Source organism: Aphis gossypii, chromosome 1, assembly GCF_020184175.1.
Source record: "Aphis gossypii isolate Hap1 chromosome 1, ASM2018417v2, whole genome shotgun sequence".
Lineage (NCBI taxonomy): Eukaryota > Metazoa > Arthropoda > Insecta > Hemiptera > Aphididae > Aphis > Aphis gossypii.
Window position 1 is genome coordinate 1193563 of NC_065530.1, and position 23061 is coordinate 1216623.

The 23061-nt window shown below is 28.3% G+C and overlaps 2 protein-coding genes and 2 long non-coding RNA genes across 7 annotated transcripts; 1 reads left to right on the forward strand and 3 right to left on the reverse strand.

Annotated features, from left to right (window-relative positions):
* Positions 1-287: 287 nt before the first annotated feature.
* Positions 288-5355, reverse strand: LOC114120758 (uncharacterized). Its single transcript, XR_007603454.1, has 7 exons — positions 5256-5355; positions 5107-5198; positions 4739-4875; positions 4408-4660; positions 1468-1605; positions 1347-1403; positions 288-329 (listed from the first exon to the last, which is right to left on the reverse strand). It is a non-coding gene; the product is annotated as an uncharacterized LOC114120758 (long non-coding RNA).
* LOC114120869 (mitochondrial chaperone BCS1-like) lies at positions 2307-12493 on the forward strand. 3 transcript variants are annotated; one of them, XM_027982938.2, is made up of 7 exons: positions 2307-2596; positions 5318-5671; positions 10588-10727; positions 10838-11032; positions 11248-11484; positions 11574-11676; positions 11749-12493. In XM_027982938.2, exons 1-7 carry the CDS (start codon positions 2592-2594, stop codon positions 12029-12031), a joined length of 1317 nt encoding a protein of 438 aa, XP_027838739.1. In that variant the 5' UTR covers positions 2307-2591; the 3' UTR covers positions 12032-12493. The 3 variants fall into 3 exon arrangements, with proteins under 3 accessions (XP_027838739.1, XP_027838741.1, XP_050054090.1); XM_027982940.2 differs by having other exon boundaries at positions 2308-2596; positions 5342-5671; XM_050198133.1 differs by lacking the exon at positions 2307-2596 and adding an exon at positions 4540-4682 and having other exon boundaries at positions 5342-5671.
* On the reverse strand, positions 5557-8670 carry LOC126549313 (uncharacterized). Its single transcript, XR_007603456.1, has 3 exons — positions 6458-8670; positions 6288-6386; positions 5557-5683 (listed from the first exon to the last, which is right to left on the reverse strand). It is a non-coding gene; the product is annotated as an uncharacterized LOC126549313 (long non-coding RNA).
* LOC114120868 (regulatory-associated protein of mTOR) lies at positions 12121-22992 on the reverse strand. 2 transcript variants are annotated; one of them, XM_027982936.2, is made up of 25 exons: positions 22573-22992; positions 22371-22473; positions 22028-22269; positions 21800-21946; positions 20829-20995; positions 19519-19578; positions 19330-19430; positions 19099-19247; positions 17844-18032; positions 17584-17778; positions 17443-17517; positions 16036-16293; positions 15456-15599; positions 15267-15372; positions 14986-15189; positions 14796-14929; positions 14651-14721; positions 14462-14570; positions 14184-14389; positions 13911-14087; positions 13546-13808; positions 13309-13461; positions 12687-12840; positions 12513-12626; positions 12121-12436 (listed from the first exon to the last, which is right to left on the reverse strand). In XM_027982936.2, the coding sequence occupies exons 1-25, from the start codon at positions 22723-22725 to the stop codon at positions 12244-12246; spliced, it is 3867 nt and encodes a 1288-aa protein (XP_027838737.2). In that variant the 5' UTR covers positions 22726-22992; the 3' UTR covers positions 12121-12243. The 2 variants fall into 2 exon arrangements, with proteins under 2 accessions (XP_027838737.2, XP_027838736.2); XM_027982935.2 differs by having other exon boundaries at positions 12121-12439; positions 22573-22989.
* Positions 22993-23061: the final 69 nt, after the last annotated feature.

Below are 23061 nucleotides of genomic sequence, written 5' to 3' on the forward strand. Positions count from 1 at the left end.
ATATATACCGCTCAACAACTCAGACCAGAATTAGACAAGGTTATCAAATAATTTCTTGTCAATTATTGATAATTTTTAAAATAATTTTCCCAATAGTTGCAGCTGTGGTGCATATGAACTTTGGTATTCCTGGACAGAAAAAATATCCTACCGCAATGACTACGCAGGTTTGTTGTAACTGCTGGGCATACGATGGACCAAACTCAGCTTTAGATTTATACACCTCTTTTGATTTCATCTTGATTTCTTTTTTCACTGGAAATTTTGCTTTATTTTCCGTGATACGTCGATGCATTTCTTGATTGATATACTTATTTTTGACCGTATAGCTATACAATCAAACATAGTGTACATAAAAAAATAATTAAAATATTTTAAAGCAAAATTTACTTATTTATTCTAAATAATAATCTTTTATTTTTTCTAAATTTATTTTCAAAAAGCATGATTTGGATTTGGGTACACATTACTTTATAGTAATTTAAATGTCTATTTGATTTAAAATTTTAAGCTGTATAAATCAATGAAACCAATCCCTAACGTTAAAAATTTACAAATGACAACCACGACTAAATAGAATATAGATATTTCCCTGGTGACCTAGGGACTAAAATATAATGAACCAGTATTCAAATGTTATCAATAAATCTAAAATTCAACTAAAAGAGCTCTTCAAACAGTTTAGGAAGTATTTGATCATCAACAATATCTGAATTGACTGAATTATAAAAAAAATAAACTTAATCAAAATAATTGATTATTGTATACTTGAATTTAAGTATTTAATCATTATCATTATTACAGGAATGTAAAAAGCTATTTACGATAAACTGATACAAATTGTATACGTTAATACACGCAATTATAGCAAGTTTATTACTAATTTTCAATTTATAGTACTTAAATATTTACCACCAGGAGAAATGTTATTTCAATATTTCCAACTTTAGAAGAAAGAAGGAATAATGTTTAATGAAAGAAGAACAGATATTTTTAACCCATCCATTCAATCCCCGCTAATCTTTGCGATACTATAGTCCATTAAATCCAGTGTTTATTTCTGATCTTTTATCCCGGGGGGTTGAGGGTATCGTACATTTTCAAGGGGGGTATGCCTTAGAAATTGCATCACAATATACAATTTACGTAATAATGTCATACCTTTTTTCGGAGGGGGGGGGGTATTACCCCCCCCCCCCCCGATCACCCCCCTGAAATAAACAATGATTAAATCTTTGTCCATGAAATTAACCAATTTTGAATTATATAATAACAATTATTGAAACAATCTGAATTCACAGGTTAATATTATTACTATATATGTACGTAGTGAAATTTAATATTACCTTAATCGACGAACGACAGGATGATATAAATCTCCACGAAAACGACTGAAGCTAGAACTATGTAAAAGAAAAACCCGATTTAAATAAATCATAAAATAAAACGTATTTTGATGCTATTTACGTGAGTTCTCTTTGTCGACCGATAATCCCATGGCTAACTTTCATAATCCTTGAATATATCATATCTAATTATTATACAATAAATAATAATAACTCCTAATTTGAAATAGGATGCAATGATAGGTTTGTATTAATTAAACTGTGAAATAATTGTTCAAAAAATTAATAAATTGACAAAATTATTAAATAAAAGCATATTATATAAATAAACATAGCGTTTCTAGGGACACTCAAATCTAAACAATATTTACTTTTACTTGGCCTAACGCGTTTAATTACAACGTGATTATAACGTATAATCATTTATTTATATAAACTAACCTCTGAAATATGTAAAACAGCAATATTTAGTATAAAAATACTAATTACTGATTAATATAAGATTATAAACTTTGAGTAATTTAAACTTAAAAGTTAAAATGGGAAACACAGCTACACCGAATAATAATAAATTGTCATTTGACTGCAATCATCTAAAATTCTAAAAGTATGAGTGAATTTAACGCATAATTTGAAATCGCTAGTTATATGTTCACGACATTTCTGGTTGATGCATTTTAAAGTTAAAAGCTTAAAAATATAATATAAGAGTGTAAGTTGTTCATACTTTAACTAAAAAAAAAAAATCAAAACAAGTGTGCCCCTGACTTATAGGCTACACAAATTACATTTGTGGTTATCGTGATACATAAAATTGTGGTTACCACAGACCACAGTTATAATTTGTGATAATAAGACGTGTGGTGGTAATTGTGGTGATACGGACTATCTCCACATAATCATAGATAATAAAGATCTTTATTATCTATGGTGGTAACGTGTCTCTTGTGTCGTTATCATTGCCGAAACAGACGGGACCGGTTTTGATAACACTTAATCTTTATTTTATTATATACTATTTAAATGTTGAACCTAGACGCCTAGTGTTATTAATTTATTACCTTACATAGTTGCATATTTTCGTTTTTGTTTTTCAATATTTCACCGTTTTTAGGTACTTTCGTAGGAATATTACTGTGCTCTAAACATTCATGTTTACAAAACTTCAAAAGACTATTGAACACGGCGTTCTTATATCCGTCACACATAATCATTTCTGGATAACATAAATCACCGTCAGCAACGATGTCGTAAGTAGTACCCACAAATTGTGTTATTATAATTTATTTTAAAAAAATGCATCTTTTATAAAGTTGTGAATTTCTTACAAATTTGCATTTTATTTTTGCATTGATGAGTAAAAACTTGGGAAAATAAGTGAAATAAAAAAAACGAATGTTCATTTTTCCTTTAAAACGAGTACCTATTGTATAATTTTTGTAATCGAAATTCAATGTCGAAATATTTAATTTAGTGGTGGAAAGGGTTAACTTTTAATAGTACATTGGAAACTTTATTTCTAACCAAGGGGGTAAAATCACTTTATCTTTACTTTTACTTAAATAGTGAAAATAACTTGAAACGTACATTTCTAGTTTGAACACTTCAATAAGTGGACCGTTGGATTTAATAAACATTGAACTGGATACGTTTGAAGTTAAAAATGATGCTCTCAAATGTTTAATAATATTAGGTATTCATGAGACGGTACTTCCGTGTTACATCGACTACCTTAGGTGTATAATTGTGTTATCTCGACTACTCAAATATTTCCTAGACTACCTTTGGTTTTTGGTTTCATTATCTTCCATAAAGGTTCTTAAACGTTGAACAGATTCAATTTCATCAATATCAAAACGCCTACAAATTATTTTATAAGTTATAAACCTAACCTAACCCTATATTGATTTCTTCTAGGTACTACCTCCAATTTTTAATTTATCTATTAAAATTAGAATTTTAAATTTTATTTTTGTATTAAATACAGAGATTAGAGCTCTAATGTTATTTCATAATTTAATCTACAGTACATTTTCGTTTCAGAGCCCAAATATGTGTTAACATATTTTTTTCTGTTTTCGTAATCAACTAAAAATTAAAATAATAATATCAATATATAATTTTAGGTACTGGTTTGTTATAGCCCCGCCACGGCAAGTGAAAACTTTATAGCCCCGCCATTCAGGTTTGTTATCGCCCTGCCATTCATATAACAACAGAATTTAAGTTATATTTAGGTATGTGGTGGCCCGTGGGCGGAATGCATTGTGGGGGCCCCTTATGCATAAACAAAAAAATATTTTTTTTTATTAAAATATCATAAAATTGTTGGGCCCCTGGGCTGCAGCCCACTCAGCCCTCCTTAACCTTAACTGGGGCAACGTAAACGTAGAGGAACAGATAGAAATTTTTTAGACTCGTATTTGGCAGTATTTATGTGGTGATCAAAACTGAAGAATAGTGATTCATTTGAAACCATTTTAAAAGATATAGCAGAATTTTGGGAATAACATAACGCATAAACATTTTTAATTATATCATTGTTTTATAATTTTATATTTATAATTATTCAATTTTTTTTTAATATTATATCAATATATCGTTAATAAATAAATATTTTTAATTATACCACTGTTTTATATTTATTATTATTCAATTTTTTAATTTTAATACATATACAAGTATATATATTTATACGATGTATTTATTGTTATATGAATGGCGGGGTGATAACAAACCTGAGTGGCGGGGCTATAAAGTTTTCACCTGCCACGGCGGGGCTATAACACATAATATATAATATAATATAATCACATAATCACCTTCTGCCACAACTCACAAGTTAGTGATACAGTGTAAAAAATTGCATATGGACACCAAAACACTATTTTATAAATTATAGATAGGTACGCATAATATACCTATAGGCTATAAAGGTATAATAACTATGTACCCTAAATCTAAAATGCCAGTATTATTTGTTGGCTACGTTATGCGATTTAATACCATTGCCGCGTAACCGCATTATACTATAGTGAACTAATAAACTTTAGTTATTTACGTATCACTATCCAAGTACCAAAATTGGTCGTCCACAAAATCATATAAATTCTTGAGTGTGTTTTCAATCATGCTCTCGTCTAGTTTAACGAACTACATATTGGCAGTGAAATGCTCGATTCTCAAAGGTTGTGCAGTGTGTGGTACGATGGAGCCATCAGAGTGGTTCTCAACTCCATGACAGACATGACGTGTAATCCGGGTGGAGGAAAGTCAATGGAATATATTTTATCAAATACACTGCACCTTACAATCTACATTACGAAAATATTTGAGGTATATAGTATATTATAATATTATTAACAATTACCACTGGTACAGTAGATACCAACCTTCTTCCGGAATCTCACTTAGCACTTGCCTGTTTCGGTCTCAAGTTGAGACAAATTCCCACTCCTCAACAAGGCCTTGATTATATTCCAGAAAACGTCTTGTTATGTTTACCACCAGTAGAATGCATCTCGTGGTACTGTAAGATAGTTACAATTATTAGATAAATGTCTATTAAAATATATAACTAAAATTAATTTTTTATGAATAGACTTAATGTATACTACTTTGTTGAATAATTCGTTTATAAATAATATTACATAGGTAATCAATTGTTGGGCAAATCCATTGTTAAATATTTTAAACTATTGATTGATACATCTAATTATAAAGAATAAACTACATACTTATGTTATTAGTTTATTTTTACCGTATTTTATGCAAAATTATTTTGTTGGAATGTGGAATATGAATTATTATAGAGGTGTCTTTGTACGCTTAATTTCCAATGCATTTTCGCTCCTTCGGGGTAAAATTTATATAACTAGGTTACAATATAATATATAATATGATATTTACCTAATTAAGTATAAATTACGCTAGTAATACTAGCGTATTTTTTATATTTGATTATACTTAAGGTACGCTTTGTGTTCAATCCACAGTGAAAAGATGCATTTATTAAAGCACGCCATAGTGGTCGCTGTATCCAGTAATTACGTGTCCAAAGTCGTAGGACTGGCCAGCCTAAGCTTGGCTTCGATAGTCATCGATGAGACAATAGGACTGATTAAACGGTACTTTTGGCAAAACTACGTTACCGAACTCGAAGTTTCCAACTCGGATAAGTGTTACCATTGGCTATTGCAATGGATTTCCAAGTACAATGAACACCTGTTGCACTTCAGTGTCACCACCGTCTGTCGGAACACTGAGTCCGGACACGCGACGTCAAAGTTCGACTACGAGCCAAGTTCCGGCGAACACATGTTCAAGTAAACCCGATTCTGAAACGATATAGCATTATGTCTTGGTAGTTAGAATTTTCAGTTGCAAAAAAAAAATATACGGAAAAAAATATGTAGTTGAGGTTACTAGAATTGTAATAATTTTAACTATATTTTATAGTTATATATAGGACAGCTATTATATTAGTTAATAATACTACATTATTATAGTTATCCTATTATAGCTATGGTAACTATAATATAGTAGTGTCAACTAAAACATTGTAGTAATTTTTTAGTACTGAATACTAAATGTTGTAGTTAGTCAACATAAATTGTATAGTAGCTTCTATACTATACAATTTAGTTAGCAATACTTAATCTTTAAAACCCTTAGTTCTGATTACTAAACGTTTTAGTTAATTAACATACATTTTTTAGTAGCTTCTATTATACAATTTAGTTAGCAATACTTAATCTTTAAAACCCTTAGTACTAAATACTAAACATTTTATAGTACATTGTACTATATTAATTAAATAATTGAAAATATATACCATTATACTTCAATAAATAAAATAAATAAAGTCAGAGATAAATGTAAGAATATATTTTATTGTTATTTAATTATAATTAGGTAATACAAATGATATAACATACATACCTACTTTATTTTAATGGTATAAATATTAGTCCTGCAGGTATGTTAACAAATAAATAAATGATGTAATTTTGCGACAACAAATGTAAACTTTACGACCATCTTTAAAAATGTATACTATAGTAATAATTAAACAAAAGTTATATATAGGTATTAGGTATATTTATACTTACATGTATACAAATGACAACAAAAACCTATGCAAAAACGTATTGATGACAGGTGACAAATTAAAATTTAACACTTAAGAAAATTTAAATTTCAAATGACGCAATGACGATGACGGACACGGAAAAAAAACAGTAAAAGGAAAAGCCGATTTTCGATCACTCAATCACTGCCATAGAGGTAAAAAACCCGAAATAGGTAAAAATAAAAGTAACAGTGTAACCACGAGCCGTTGTCCAGTATGACCGGCACCCGTTGTCAGGTGTAATATTGCAATAATTACTAAAACAATTTAAGCAATAATAAAATACTAAAATCTTTTAGTTGAAATAATCAAAATATAGGTAAAAAAACTAAAAATATTCAACTATAATTTTATAGTTAGGCTTACCATCTAAAATTAGTATTTCTTACTATAATTTAGTCAAATTAACTAAAATATTTTAGTACATATTTTTTTCCGTAGCAACACATCCGTGTAAAAACATCGCTAAGTAAAAAAATCACTTAAATTAAAAAGTTGTGATATCAAAAATTGGCTAAGTAATATCATAAATTCATTAAATATAGAAGTATTTATAACTGTTTTAATGTTTATATTTAATGTATAAGTACCTTGTGTGTTTATATTTTAGTGTAAGTAATAATTTTACTTAGCTTGGCAAATATTAGAAGGATGTATTTAAATATTTGTATTGTTCTATAATTTAACTATTATAAAGATATACAAAATGATGCGATTATTTACCTATGAAGAAATCGAGACATAGTGCATTTGGTTTCTTAGTCGTAGAAACTAGAAACATAAATAATAGTAACTGCGCAGAACAAAGTAAAATTATTATTTACACTAAATAAATACAAGTTACATTAAATACAAACAATTATAAATACTTGTATATTAATGAATTTATAAAATTACTTAGCCAATTTTTGATATCACAACTTTTATAATTTTTTTTTCTTAGCGATATTTTTACACGGAGTGTTTTTGATGAGATATCACTCATTTTTTTAATAACAATTTTGCAATTATGTATATAGTTAAATCTTTTATATTTGTTCGGGAGAGAGGAGATATATTATTATATAGTTAAAGTTTTAATTTCTGCTGGAGAACGATTTTATATGTCTTTATCACCACGTGGCCACCGGTCGTAATAAATATTAGAATCATTACATTTAACCCATTTATTAAGATGTCGGATAATGCATGTATAATTAGTTGATGTCATTGATTTACCATGGTGGCAAATCACCAAGTGTAGTTTATAGGTACACGTTGCCATCAATATTTATTTTTTCATTTGGTAATGCATTCATAACTAAGTCAGTGATTTAAACAAATCTAGAGTTTAATACTATAATTACTTATAAAATAATAATAGTTACGTAGACGTTAAAGCAAATTCAAGGCAGATCTGAGACAAATAAGAACATTACTAATTAGTAATTACTATACTACTGTCGGTTTTAAATTGTTTCGTTTAATACCATAGTGTTTATTTTTTATTTTATTTTATTTGCGGCCAGCACAAACACATACTTCGTGAAATTGTTGAATAAAATAGCGTTTTGTTTAATAATTATGCCAATACTTTAGCAGTTTAGCGCATTACTAAGGCTGTACTTGAATTTTTCACAGAATTATCTACACACCAAACTGAGCTATTCGTGAAAGTTTCAAGTCAATTGGTTCATTAGTTTAGGATACAGGATAGCTGACATGATTTTCGTAAAATAACATTGGTTGCAATGAATACAATGAATACAAGTTGGTTCTCTCGGCCTAATATACATCGTCGTCGCGCGCTGCTTTCTTTTTTTTTTACTTTGCTCTGCGCCGCGAACGCGGCGTTGGATATTTATGGATTATACATTTATATCATCAAAGAAGAGATGTATTTAATACCCAAAACGTTAATTACCAATAAACTGCTATATTACAATTGTATTATTTCACAGTGGTACGTCTGTAAAGTTCGCACCGACACCTCAATACCAGTTTTTGGAAAGAACGTCGTTCATGAACGCACGTTCACGCGTTCACGTTCATATGTAGTGAACGATACGTGAACGTCACTCGTTTTATTAAAAAAGAACGTGAATGTGAACGACGTTTATATTTTTAACGAACTTGATCGATTTTTAAGACGTTCAATTTATTTACTATTTAATAAATATATTTATAAAATATATTGATATCTTCCATTTTAATTCCTAGGATATATTTAATTTGAATAAAAAAAAATTAAATACGTGAAATTGACATACAACAATAATGTTATGATTTCCACGAATTTGTAATGAACCTAATCGGCTAATCATAATAAAAATGAATAGCTATAAGTATAAACCTATAGTAGACGGTATCGTGTTTAAGTCTGGGCTTTATCGTTGATCATTTATTCTGTACCGTCGAATTTAAATTTAATTACTGGGAATCCCAAAACGAGGGTGCGCAGTCGCGAAGAACTCGCACGGAATTTATTTATAGTTATGATTGTTGTGAAATCTGTACAATACTACAATGTACTTACAGTATTCTGTGAAATATCAGTTATCATACATTTAAAATTGTTCAGTAACAAGCACGGTCTTGGAATAAGAGGTATCTAGTATAGTGAATCGGTTGTTGTAGTGCACTAGTGCATTGTGCGTAGTGTGTACTTGTTTGTAGACCGTCTATAATATTTACTATTACAGTAGGTAAATGATTAATAAAAAAAAAAGTAAAAAAAATAAATAAAAGCGTTCATTTTTTGAAAGAACGTGAACGTGAACGCGTTCGTTTGAAAAAACACGAACGTGAACGTGAACGAGTTCCTTTTTTAAGGACTGAACGTGAACGCGAACGAGTTCATTTTTTTAGTGAACGTTCCGAACACTGCTCAATACATACCTTAATATACTAGGACTATAACACGACCAAGTGAAGAAGGTATCAAAAATATATTAGATTTTTCCTTTATTATTTTCAATATTTTCTAGTATAAATCGAAATACGATTAATATATCAATGCTATCTTGATTAGTTGAGATTGTTTCAAAAGTAATAAAAAAAAAATTGATAGGTTGTACAAATTTACTGCGTGCTAATTTATCCAGAATCCTGGAAAATAAAAAAAAATTCTCAGCACTGCCTTATCGAACGCTTATTAAGCTTTAAAAACATATTTTACTTTAGTAGAATAATTTTACGCAGCCCTCACTTCTCAGTTCTCTGCTATCAAATTTTTCTTCAAACCTGTAGGTACTAACGCATGTTGCAAATATTTAAAAACTAGGGAGAACAACACTATAAAATATTGTCTGTTCTTTTCCATATACATTCACTTATAACTATAGTTTACATTACATACAACTCGAAAAATTCTAATGGTAAATATAAAATCCAAGAAAATTGAAGAGCTTCAATAATATTTAACAAATTAAACTCTAAATTTTCAATTCAAATTCTTAAAATCAATTTATAGTGTTTTTATGTAAATATAATCACTTCGAACAATGTGCCGATGGTATGTCAAGTTAACATTATATTTAGTTTTTGATTTGCACTTTGAAGAGACATCAGTATAAAATTCTAAAAATATCATGTAGGTATTTGTAACTAGGTAAAATTAAAAAAAATTCTTAGCAATTTTATGATAATTCACTTAGTAATGGACCCTTGAATATATATGCTAATTCTAATTTCACTACGTCAAATTGATACATCAAAGTGGCATCTTATTGTTGTATAAGAACTTTGTTGTTTTGATATAGCCGTATAGGACGGTGATTATCCTAAGCTATTTCAAGCATCCCAGTAAAATTTAAAACTTAAATATTTAGTTAGGTATAGGTAATTATTTTATCAATTATAGCTTGTATAATGCAAGATCAATACAATTGGTCATAAAGGCTGTGTGGAGTAAAATATTGTCTTTCCAACTAAATACTTAAATATATTATAATCTACTTGTTCGGACAAATAATACCGAGAACCTCACTTCAAACATAGCTTACGCTCATTTTTCCATCCACGATAAAGTTCAATTCATTCAACTCCAGCTTAAACATTATAGATATTCAGCTATTACATTAATGATTTGTAATAATTATAATTTATAACTTATATATGTACTCTCTGCAGGTACAAGGGTCATACAATACGCGTTAAACGCGATCGCAGCTCGATGATATCTAGTGAATACGGTTCTAGACCGTACGAGACACTTAATTTATCTACTTGGGGCCGAAATAGACAAGTGCTGAATGAAATCCTAGAAGAGGGTTGGTATCCACTATATCGGTGGTAGTTATTAATTATTATATTATATTGGTCTTTTACATTGTGAGGTGTAGTGCATTTCATAAAATATATTCTATTGACTTTCCTTCAGCCAGATTATACGCCATGTCAGTTATGGAGTTGGGCACCACTCTGATGGTACCCTCGTACGACACATGGCACAACTTTGGAGAGCCCCGCATTCCACGGTCATTGTCGTCTGTTATACTAGACGAAGGCGTGATCGAAAATATACTCAAGGACATACATGATTTTGTAGACGACCAATCTTGGTACTTGGAAAGGGGTACGTAAATAACTAAATTTTATTAGTTAACACTTTAACATGGTAGTGGTACTAAATTGTTTGATAGTCAATACATAACATTGGCATTTTAGACTTAGAAAAAGTATCTAATCCTTAGTAAGGACATAATCTACACCAGACAGTAAATTGTTCGAATTAATACAGTAACAAAATAAAATTTAGCTAAAAAATAAAATGTTACCTTGGTATTCTAGGAATACCGTACCGTAGGGGTTACCTGCTCTATGGGCCACCAGGCTGTGGTAAGACATCTATGATCATGGCGTTGGCTGGCGAGATCAAGTACAACTTGTGCGTGTTAAGCCTGAATGACTCAAAAATGTCTGACGATCAATTAGTTCAATTAATGGGAGAAGTACCGTCCAAATCATTCGTGCTCCTGGAAGATATCGACGCGATGTTTGCCAACAGAGATGGGAAAACAGTCATAGGTATATTATGCGCATATCTTGTATTAAGTAAAAGAAATATTCAATATCCATACTCAATTTTTTTACACATTATTGTTAACTTGTGGCAGAAGGCAGTACTAAAGTGACATTGAGCGGTTTGCTAAACGCTTTGGATGGTGTCGTATCGTCCGAAGGCAGAATACTATTTATGACTACCAACTACGTCGACAGGTGAATAACAATAATAGTATAGTCTGTAAGAAATAATAAACCACTGCTAAACATAAATAATGGTTATTTTAGATTGGATTCTGCACTAATTCGATCTGGCCGAGTGGATTACAAACAGTACATTGGAACATGTTCAGATCATCAATTGTCTCAAATGTTCATTAGGTTTCGTCCAGAAGGTACAACAGACGACAAAAGTAGATTTGTAAAAGATGTAAGAAAATATAGCAAACCGGTCGTCCCATCTCATTTACAAGAATTTTTTTTGTTACATCGGCATAAAGAACTAAATTATGTGTTTGAACATATAAACGATTTATGGCAGAACGTACAAGACATTCAATTAACAGAGTAACAACAATAATATTTATAGTATTAATTTAAAAATAATAATAAATTAATTTTTTATGTACAGAAAAATACTAAGTACATAAAAAACCAATGTTCAGTCGAATAGCAAATTTTTGAGCACAATAAAAGAAAGTGTCATGAGTATTTAAAGTGTTAGAAAAAGAATAACAAAAATTAATTAACATGAAAAAAAAAACAAAAAAGTTTATACGTTCATTATCTTTTGGGATCAATTGAGTATAATGCTATAGTTCCGTCCATAGCCCCAGTAGAAAGTAGCACTTTTTGGGGGTGAAACTTGGTAGTCATCAATGGTGAATAACGTGTACTCATGAACCAGTCTGTCAACTTCAAAGAGTTCAACAACTGACCCTCGGTGTTGTAAAATAATAACATCTGATTTATACTACTGCTAAAATTAAAAAATTAAATTACTCAAAATATATATTGTTATTTTTAAAACAAATTTTATAGTTTATACTAACCATGCTATTATATTGCACATCGAGTGAATGGCTGCGGATTGCATGTTGTTGACATGAAATTCTTGCTGTGGTGCATTATGGCCAAACTCAAATGTTTTTATGTCTCCATAAGCACTATTATATTAATTAATCAGTTAATATTTTTCTTTGACTAAATTAGATAAACGCATTTACCTAGCAGATACAACTGTAGCATCTTGTAATCTTAAGGTAAGTATTTTACTATGATGTCCTATGAAAGAAGCTATTTTTGCTTCGTCTGGTGGAAGTCTTTTATCAAACACTTTAATTGAACCGTCTTTACAACCAGCAGCAAATATATTATTTTCTGTAAAAAAAAATACATAAAATAACTTTGGTATAGTACTATTTTAAATTGCCATGTATTTCAATGTTTGCATTGTTAAATTATTTGATTTATTTGATCAAAAAGGGTTATGAATTATCATATAAATATACATCTAAATAATATAAATGGTTATTTATATATACGTTTTCTCTTTCTTTATTAATTTTTTATCATGACCATATATTCTAAGCAAACAGCCATCAGAACATCAAATGTAAAAATGTAAAAATTGGTTTTTATTTAAATTCTGAATGCAACTTTTTAAATTTATGAGTGCTATAAAATGAAAGTATACTTAATATACGTTATGATCATACATATCTCCACTTCTAATCAAAATATATTATTGATTTGGATTAAATAAAGAGATTTTAAATGTATAAAATATATACTGTGTTTAGATGTTAAGTGATCTTTATTATTAGTGACAGTTAAACTCTTAATTACCTTTAGATTGCATGGACATGGTTGTCACAGAAGCATTGACTCCTGTTGATAAAGCAGTCAGTTTAGTTTCAGTCTCAATATCCCAAATTTTAATAACTCTTGAATCTCCTGCACAAATTAAATGGCACGACCTTTGATCCCATTGCATAGCCACTGATAATTGTTAAGTAAAACATTAACATATTATGTATAATATTAAATGATTCATCAATATTTGTTAAGATTAAATGTACTAACTGGAAGAACTCTCAAAACTAGGACTCTTGCAAATAGGTAATGCATGCCAGCCAGTAACTAATTTAGGAGGTCCGTCAATACATTGAGACCAAACTTGAATATTTCCGTCATTGTACCCCGCCAACACTAGAGGAACATCGTGGCTATTAATTAATTCTACAGCAGATAAATGTGGAGATAATCTATATGACGATTCGTTATTGTGACTTCTGACATCTGGTTTCCATTGGCACAACTTATAGCTACTATGATAATCCCATACTCTATATTCAAAAAATATGTTTTAAAAGCAATTATATCAGAAAATAGGATTTGTTACCACTGTTCTATACATCAATTAATAGTTTTAAAATATTATTACTTACGTTAAATAATCTTTTGTAGCTACAATGACATGAGGGTCATAAGGATAAAACACCAATGAGTTTGGTGATTGTTTACATTTTGATGAGAATATTTGATGTTCTATCTTACAATTTAAATTATTTACTCTGTTTTGTTCTTCTAGTGCTTCTTTACGAAGCATCATGTTTCGAGTATACCTATTGAATACATTTTAACCATTAAAATAATTAATATTACTTATTAACTATTATATCAAAAGTTATCAAAACAATATTTGTTTTAATATAAATCACCTCCAGTCACGTTCATAGTAAATTGCACTCTCAAAGTCACCTCCATCATTCATACCACTCAATGGATGAGCAAAATTTTTAGACACCCATTCGAAAAACTGAGATTTTAATAAACTTTTAGTTATATTTGTTGTGTCCTTTTCACAATCACTTTCTATATTTGGGGGTGAAGATGATGATGAGAGCATGGTATTTTCTTCTACAATCTAATTGCACGACGGATGTATTAATAGTTAATTCTTCTAAAACAATTTGTGTACATAATAGTAGTTACATACAGTGTTGGGCACAATGTTTTTTGTCCTAGAATTGGATCTTGATGGAGTAATAGGTACTCTCTGTCGAGTACGAAGGTCATGTACAGACAATGGAGGAGAATCTCCTTGACTAAAATACATCATAAAGACCATTTAAAAATACTGTACATAAATAAATAAAATAAATGTTTAAATTAATCAATTCAATACCTGAGATAACTTTTAGAAGACGGAGATGCAGGTAATGAATGTGATGCACGACTATCCGGCTTGTTTTTAAGCTAACCAAAATAAGTGATAATTATTGACAATTATTTTTAAATAAAAATATTGCATACACACATTAAGTACTTACCTTCTGTCTAATGTATTTAGTTAATTTTTGTGCAGTAGCTGCAACATCTGGAAATATATCATGCTCCAAAGCTGTCAAACCCTTCCATAGTTTAGAGTGATTATTGTTATAGGCTGATATTGTTTGATAAGCATCTAAGAAAAAGTACTTTTGAAATGATGTCTAATCCACATGAAAAATATACACATACCCAAGGTAACTATTGATGAAGACGAATTTGTTCTTCTCAAATGATCAGATTTTGATTCCTCTGGCATTTCATCGGAAATGCTAGGTCCAGGCGATATTTGAGGTGATGTTAAAGTGACTGTTACATTAGTAGACTGCATAGACTGCATCGACAGTTTCTCTCTTGATCCCTTTCTAGACAGACTAACTGTTTTACCATTTGGACCTGTAATAGGATTAATAATAATAATTGATTTTATTTTAGCATCTATGAATTAATTTACAATTCTTTATTGAACATACTTTTATAAAGAGATCCATATGATTTTTCGGTTTGTTCCTGCATTGCTATTTCTAAAAAGTATCTTTCAAATGTGATAACAGTCCATTGAAGAGCAATTACAACTTCCTAAATGTTAAATGACATTTATTATTATTAATGAATAATAACCAACTAAATAACAAAATGCAATAATTTATTTTGATTATTACCTCCCTGACCATAGGACTCATATCTTTAGCAACAGTATTTAATAAAGTCAAAGCAATATTTAGATCAACTTTTATAGCATAATTAGTACGATCCTTATCACAGCTTACATAAGTACCAAGAGCAAATACTGCTGCAGCTCGAACCTAAAATATAAATTTAATTGTTATTTGTTGATAATGGGTTTTATCTTTACTTTTTTAAATAATAATATGCTATTCATAACTTAATTAAAAATTTAAGTATTCTAAAAAACCAATAAAAAAATACAGATAATATTTTTACTTTTATGTTTAAAAACAAATTACATCATTCTAATATTTATGCTAACAACACAAAATTCAACTCTAATCCAAAATCTCTTAATATAAATATTATATAGAGCATTAAATTGATTTATCATCTTTTTTTTTTTTTTAGTTGAAAAATTAAACTTTAGTTGTTATCAAAATATATAATAATATATTAAATAGCAAAGGCGGAGTCTATTCAGTCTCATCCTAAATTTTCATCACTATAAATAACTGTTATACCTTTTGGAAAATTAAAAAATATTATTATTTTCATGAACAATCAACTTACTTCAGGTACTTTATCTTCTAGTAAAATGTAAAGTTTTTCATGAGCTATATCCCTTACACCAACCCAACGAGCTTTATCATAATCAGACCAAAGCTGTGCAAGACACAAGGTCAACCATTGTTTGTATGGAGCACTAGCATTGGCTAATTGTTCAAGACATATGCATACTAAATTGTTCTTAAGCCCAAGTTGTTGGCCATTTTTATAGTTTTGCATTAGTCGGGATAGTACAACAGTTCCCAACATCCTTTGTTCTTCCTAGTTATCATAAAAACAAAAAGCAATTTTTAATAAACCCACAAGATACGAATATATATATACATATAAACAATAAAATAATACTTCAATAATATTTGGTCAGTAACTGCTAAAAATATAAATTTTTAAAGTTGTGTTTCTAATATACTGTGTCGTGTAATGTTAATATTCATTATAAAGGTAAAGTTTTATCTACATATAAAATAAATATACTGAATACAACACAGTGTAAATAACCCAACTTAAGAATTATTAATTATTAATGACATCAAAAAATACTTGTTAGTTGTTTGTTATATTATTTTATTACCAGATGACTGTTTAAAATACTCGAATATTTATTTATAAACTGTGATAAAATTTCAAATAAAAATGAATAGTAATATAGTTAATAATACATATTTAACAGTAACACATAGTAAATACAATAAAATACAATAAAATAAGACAGTTTTTAAGTTAAATTTCACACATTTTAATTATATTAAAGATATGTTTTATTTTAAAAATTAAATGGTGTTATTAAATATTACAAGAAATTAGTCATAAAAATTATTTTAAAATAAATTAATAGCATTTGCAAGGTAGGTCCACATTTGATATTAGATAGTAGATATATACTAACATACTAACATGATAGTACATTTTTAAAATACAATATTGAAATATATTATAAGAAGTATTTACCTTTTTTCCATAAATATATCACATAACTACACTAGACTTAACCACAAAAAAGGATATCAATCTACAGAGAAATATTAATCATTAATATCAATTTTTTTATTAAAGGATGCAGGCAGATAATTATAGCTAGTGGAATGATACATTTTATACAATGTATTAGCATGTTGATAACAAACAAGTACCCATTTCTTTAATACACATAAAATCATTTAATCTGACATTATCATATGAGAAGAAATAAATTAGTTTAAGAATAAGATAAATATTTTCACATTTCTAATTGTAAGTATAAATTACTACAAATATGACAAAAAGAATAATTATGTACCTATTAAAAATATAACAATTATTAAAGAGTACAAAGAAAATCCAAACAAATACAATTTAATGAATTTTATCAAGCAAATTTTTTAAAGAAACGGAAAAAGTAAAAAAAAGTATTAATACAATTTTTATACTTACAGGTAACCGTATATCTTCAACCAGTTGAAAAAAATACTTAAAACCATTCTCCCTAACAATGTCAGTTTGACAAGTCTAAAAATAAATATAACCAATCATTTTTTTTTTCTATACTTATATAATTTTTTTTTGAACACTTACATGATCTACAGCCATTATTTTAGCCCAAATAAATGCCAACATTGGTCGAAGTTCAACAGCAAAACTTTGAAGTAGTTTCAAAATATATGGAAAAATACCTACAGATAAAGTCAAATTTACAGCCCATGGCCCTAAATCTAAAAATCTACCCAACAAGTCTAATGCTCGAAGTCTATGTGCTTGACTTAATAGAACCTGAACAACAACACATAATAAAATATTATACATCAGATAATAATATGCATTGTTGTTTTTATTACTTGGAGCACAATAGGAAGCTGTTCAGGTGCACTACGTTGTTGTGTTGGTAAACAAGATGTATGGTCAAGCCAAATTTCAAATGCAGTCAATTGTTCTTCAAAAAATGTTGTGCGCACAAAAAAACCATCACCATGTTCTTGAACACGTTGTAACTGAGACAAACACAAATCTAAAATATGATCCCAAGACTGTAAACAAAATATTTACAATTTAACAGTTTGTATAATTGAATTAAAATAAAGATGTTAAGAATCAAATCATTCATTAAGACAGTGGTTTTCAATCAATGTGCAGGCACGGCGCCAAGGGGGGCAAGGTGGGGCTCTAGCCCCCCCCAGAAAACAGATCAGCCCCTTCGCCAGCCCCCCCACTAAAAAATATGTACGATAGATATTGTGTAAAATATCAATATTTAGCTTATATAATATATTTGTCACAACTAAAAAAATTGAGGAATAAATTAAATTTATTATTTGTCTAATAAGGAAAAAATTTACTACAATTTCAATAAAATGTGTTTTGAAATTTGTAAAATAAGAAAAAATCTTTTATTTATTTTTTATTACCTTTATTGAGTAATAATTACTAGATGAAAATGAACAAATAAACGTATCCCAAATCATTGCATTAAAGATGATTGAAACAAATTGTTCATTACTAAACACAATTACTTTAATTTATATTTATGAAATGTAGGTAAGTAAAAGAAACATATTCATTCACAAAGGTATGTAATATTAAAGTCATAAAGAACTTATCATTTTTGTGTATCATGTCATCATTATGAATATAGTTGTTGAAGGTCTGTGATTAGACATTTTATTACATAAGGTACAAAAAAAAATATTTGACATTATTCTTAAAACATTTTTAACTATTCAAAAGTTTGTATATATTCTCTGTTTAGACTCTTAGAGTATACAATATAAAACGTATGTACTATATAGATAATAGCTATATTATGTTATATGATACGAAAATATTTATATTTCATTAAAATAACCTCAGTATTTGTTGAAAAATTTTAGCCCACGTAAAAAAAATATTTGCCCCACTCTGCCTCCCCTGGAAAAAAATTCTAGTGCCGTACCTGTCAATGTGCTGTGAAAAATCTATTAATAGTTGTATAGGGTATGTATTTACCAATGTAATTATTGATATACGGTGATATTATATAAATTGGTGTGGCGCATTGTTAAAAAGGTTGAAAACCATTGCATTAAGAAATATGTTTTATTTTTATTTTCTACAAACCTGCCACATGGGATGATTGTGCATTGCGGGTAATTTAGGTGAAGATACTGGTTCACAATCATATGTTCTCATAATACGTTCGGCTAGTAAAAAGTTTCTAAGCAGACTTGCAACTAACAAATCTTGCCGAAATAATGTTTGAAAAGTATCTTTATAATGGAAATAAAATTTAAATTAAAGTTCTCATATAGTGCTTATTTTAAATTGCGTTAATAATTCTTCTAATCATACCTCTAGGTAATATGTTCCAAGCTATTGTATCGGTAATAGCAGTAAATACCCAGTTTAATTCCCCTAACATTGTTCGACGATCATTTAATGTACCAGGAATTCTAATGGAAATAAAATATTTAATAAATAAATAAATAAAGTTGAATATTTAATTTAATTAATAAAAATCATTTTTAATACAAAACTCACTTATCAACAAGATCAAGAATTAATTTTGAACAATGTTTTGACATATTTTGCATTACAAACCTGGAAATATATTTACAATTAAATCTTACATATTACATTAATTTTTTATTCATATTGTTTATAGGGACTAATTTCTGTAAGTAACAACTAATATTTTTAAAAATGATAATTAACCGTCTATTTAAATAAATAGATTTTTAAAATACATAGTAAGGTGAACATCTAACTATCTAAGAATTGTATAACATTCTGGACACAACAGAACTTATCAGATGGATTACATACAAAAATTAACTTTATCAAAAATACTAAACATTATTAGGTTGTAGATAAAACAGTACATTATCTCTTTAATTAATCATTAAATATTATCACATACTAATATTTTCATACTAAATAGGAAATTTAATTGGAAAATATGTTCTGTAAATAAATTCTTATCTAAAATATGTAATGTATGCAAAATATGCGAGACACAAAGACAAAAATTATAAAATTTGACCTCTGTAAAATTTAAATTGAAGACAATAAAATAATACTTTAATTGAACTAAATGATAATAATATTATGATTATGAATTTTTTTTAATCTTTAATATAAATAAACTTTTTTCTAAATAGAAATAACAGTAGGATTATTGGTATTCTTAAAATTACTTATTTATTGTTTCCGAGTACTATTTTGTTTTCAGAAAGTTAAGAAAAAACATTAACTCCAATTTAAGGGATAAATAAATGGTTTAATTTTAAGTGAATATAAAAAACATTCAATTCATTTACTAATGAAATATAAAATGTATCAAAATACATTTCTGCATTACTCAACAGATATATTTCAAATTACAGTAACACAATTTTACAATGCTTTTTAGTCTATTAATTATTATTGTAGCAATAAAAATGTCTAACATGTTTATTTATCTGATAATATCTTTATTAGACATTTGAACTTTACACTCAAATGACGTAAAAAAAAGTGTTTCTTTAATTTTGAATACTAACACAATAATTTCCTAATGAATATTGAGACATAAAGCAGTAATATTGAGCCACCATAAGTCATAATGTATAAACAGTGATTTTAAATTACAGGTCACGCATTGATATAATTATAATTTGAATGTAAAATGATAAAAATTATAAAACTGCCTTTGTTAAGTATACGTACTACATAATTATATTCTAATCATAATTGATTATAAATTATAAAAATATATTGATTTCCACAAACTAAATAGCTTATGAACAGTTTTGTTTTATTTTAAAATCAAAAATAATTATAACTTAAAATAAATAAATATAATAAATTACCACCGAGCAGCCATTTTAATTGGTGTAGTCAAGCAGGAAGTAAACAAATCAGCAGGCAAGTCTGGATGCATTGGAAGTGTTTGATCTATTTGACATGCACCCAGTTGAATGCAATTTTTAAATTTTCCTTCTTTGCTTGTATACAATGGGTTTTGGGTAGCATTATGCTAAAAATTAAAGTAACAAATATTTTAATAAGTACAATGTGTATTGAGTATTCATTACCATATAATATGAATGAAAAAACATGTTTATGAAATATGGTTTGTTAAATAATATACATATAGCTTAACGTAAAAGCAAAATGGATATTACTAAAAAAAAAAATATTTTACTTTTTATTTTAAAAGTAGAAACAGAAGTTACTTTTTATTCAAAGTCAAAAATAAAATAATATGACAATAATATTTTAAAGTACATTGTATATAAATATTTAAATTATACTAAAAAACATTTAAACATTAATGGTTTAAATTCAATAAATAATAAAAATTAGATACTTTTTGTAATATTTTATGGAATTGAATCAATTTATTATTGATGAATTCAAATAATTGGATGAAACATTTGTACCTATAATTAGAGTAGTTATCATTAAAAAATTAATGGAGTCAGTACAAATATGCTTTTATTTTAGTAATTAATATAAAATTACATAAATTTAAAATAGGTGCTGTATAAAATTTGTTATTTTATATAATTCTACATTTATTAAAAATAATAAAACATGACTAATTAAAATATATATATATATTAGTTAAGTATCTTCTTACTATATTTTACTTGTTTTTTTTTTCACTAACTCAAGAGTTAAAACAAATTTAATTGCCAATTTATTTTTTTAGATAGAAATCAATATTATATAAGTATTTATCATATTATCTTAATTTCAAAGTTTAATTCTAAGCTAATAATCAGTAAATAATAATAATAGAAAAAAAACTATAATAACAAAACAAAATAATATATACCGAATCTTCTTTTGCATGCTGTTCAGCAAATTGGGCAAAACATTTTATTATCATTCCTGCATTTGAACAATCATAGACATAAATTGATGGTGATCCCATCCAATTTTGAAGATCATAAATGGACAATGGAATGTATTGGGTATATGTCTAACAAAATTGTTATGAATTATAAATATTAAAATGTTTATAAAAAATAATAGTTAAAAAATAAAAAATAAAACAACTAACCCTGTTAAAAACCCAAATTTCACCATTTACTGTAGGTTTTGGAACACCATGTCCATTATAGTGGAAAAGGACTCTTTCTTCTTTTGCATTTCGTCTCAAGGAATTGCATAATTTTTTTACTTCCTCTATAGTTGGGTCTAACGATTGTTTGTAACGTGCTCTTGGCTGCCACCTTTCGTATTGTTTTTGTAAATTGCCACCAATTACTTCCAATGCTTTCTGAGAAACCATCATCATTGGATCTAATTTTATTTAAACACGTTCAAAAGACCAAAAAAATTTATTAAATTAAAACATTAAATCAACATTGTTTTTTTTAAATAATAGTTGTGAAATTTAATACCTATCCAACACTCTAGTCGGGCGCAAGGCTGCACTTTTAAAACGTCTGGTGGGTCTACGCCTACATTTAGACACATGACAAGTGCAACACTCACAGTTTTCATCTGAATCCACAAAATAAAAATAATTTATAATAAAACAAAGTTAATAAGTTAATGAAAATTCAAGATGATGTTCTTCTGAACGACGGACAATACACTCACCCGTTCTTTGAGGCGCCATGAATTTACCACAGCATCCACGGGCTTGATCTCCTCCGTGTGACGTTTTTTCGTGAAGCATAACGGTAGTCTCCAGTCGGCGGACTCGACGCCGTCGGCGCTGCCGGATGATAATTTGGACGACGCTTCTTCCATTCATGCAGACGTCCACAAATGACATTCAACAGTGGTAAACACGCGTGCTTACGTCCTCAACGAAACGAGATTGAATGGTAGAAAATTGACACGCGGTGGTTTTTGTGTCTAAATGCGAATCTATTTTGAGTTTAGACCGTATCGTGGGCGTTGGTTGACGTGAAAAATTTGAAAATTATCGAAACCGCACACCTAAACAACAACAGACTCGCGGGTAGTTGTAATACGTCTTGTACTACGCCCGACCTCGTGTTTGCTATCAGACACAATCGTCGTCACGTTATCATCCGACCATCCCCTCCATGCCATAGATAAACCGTCATCTGGTTAGGTTCA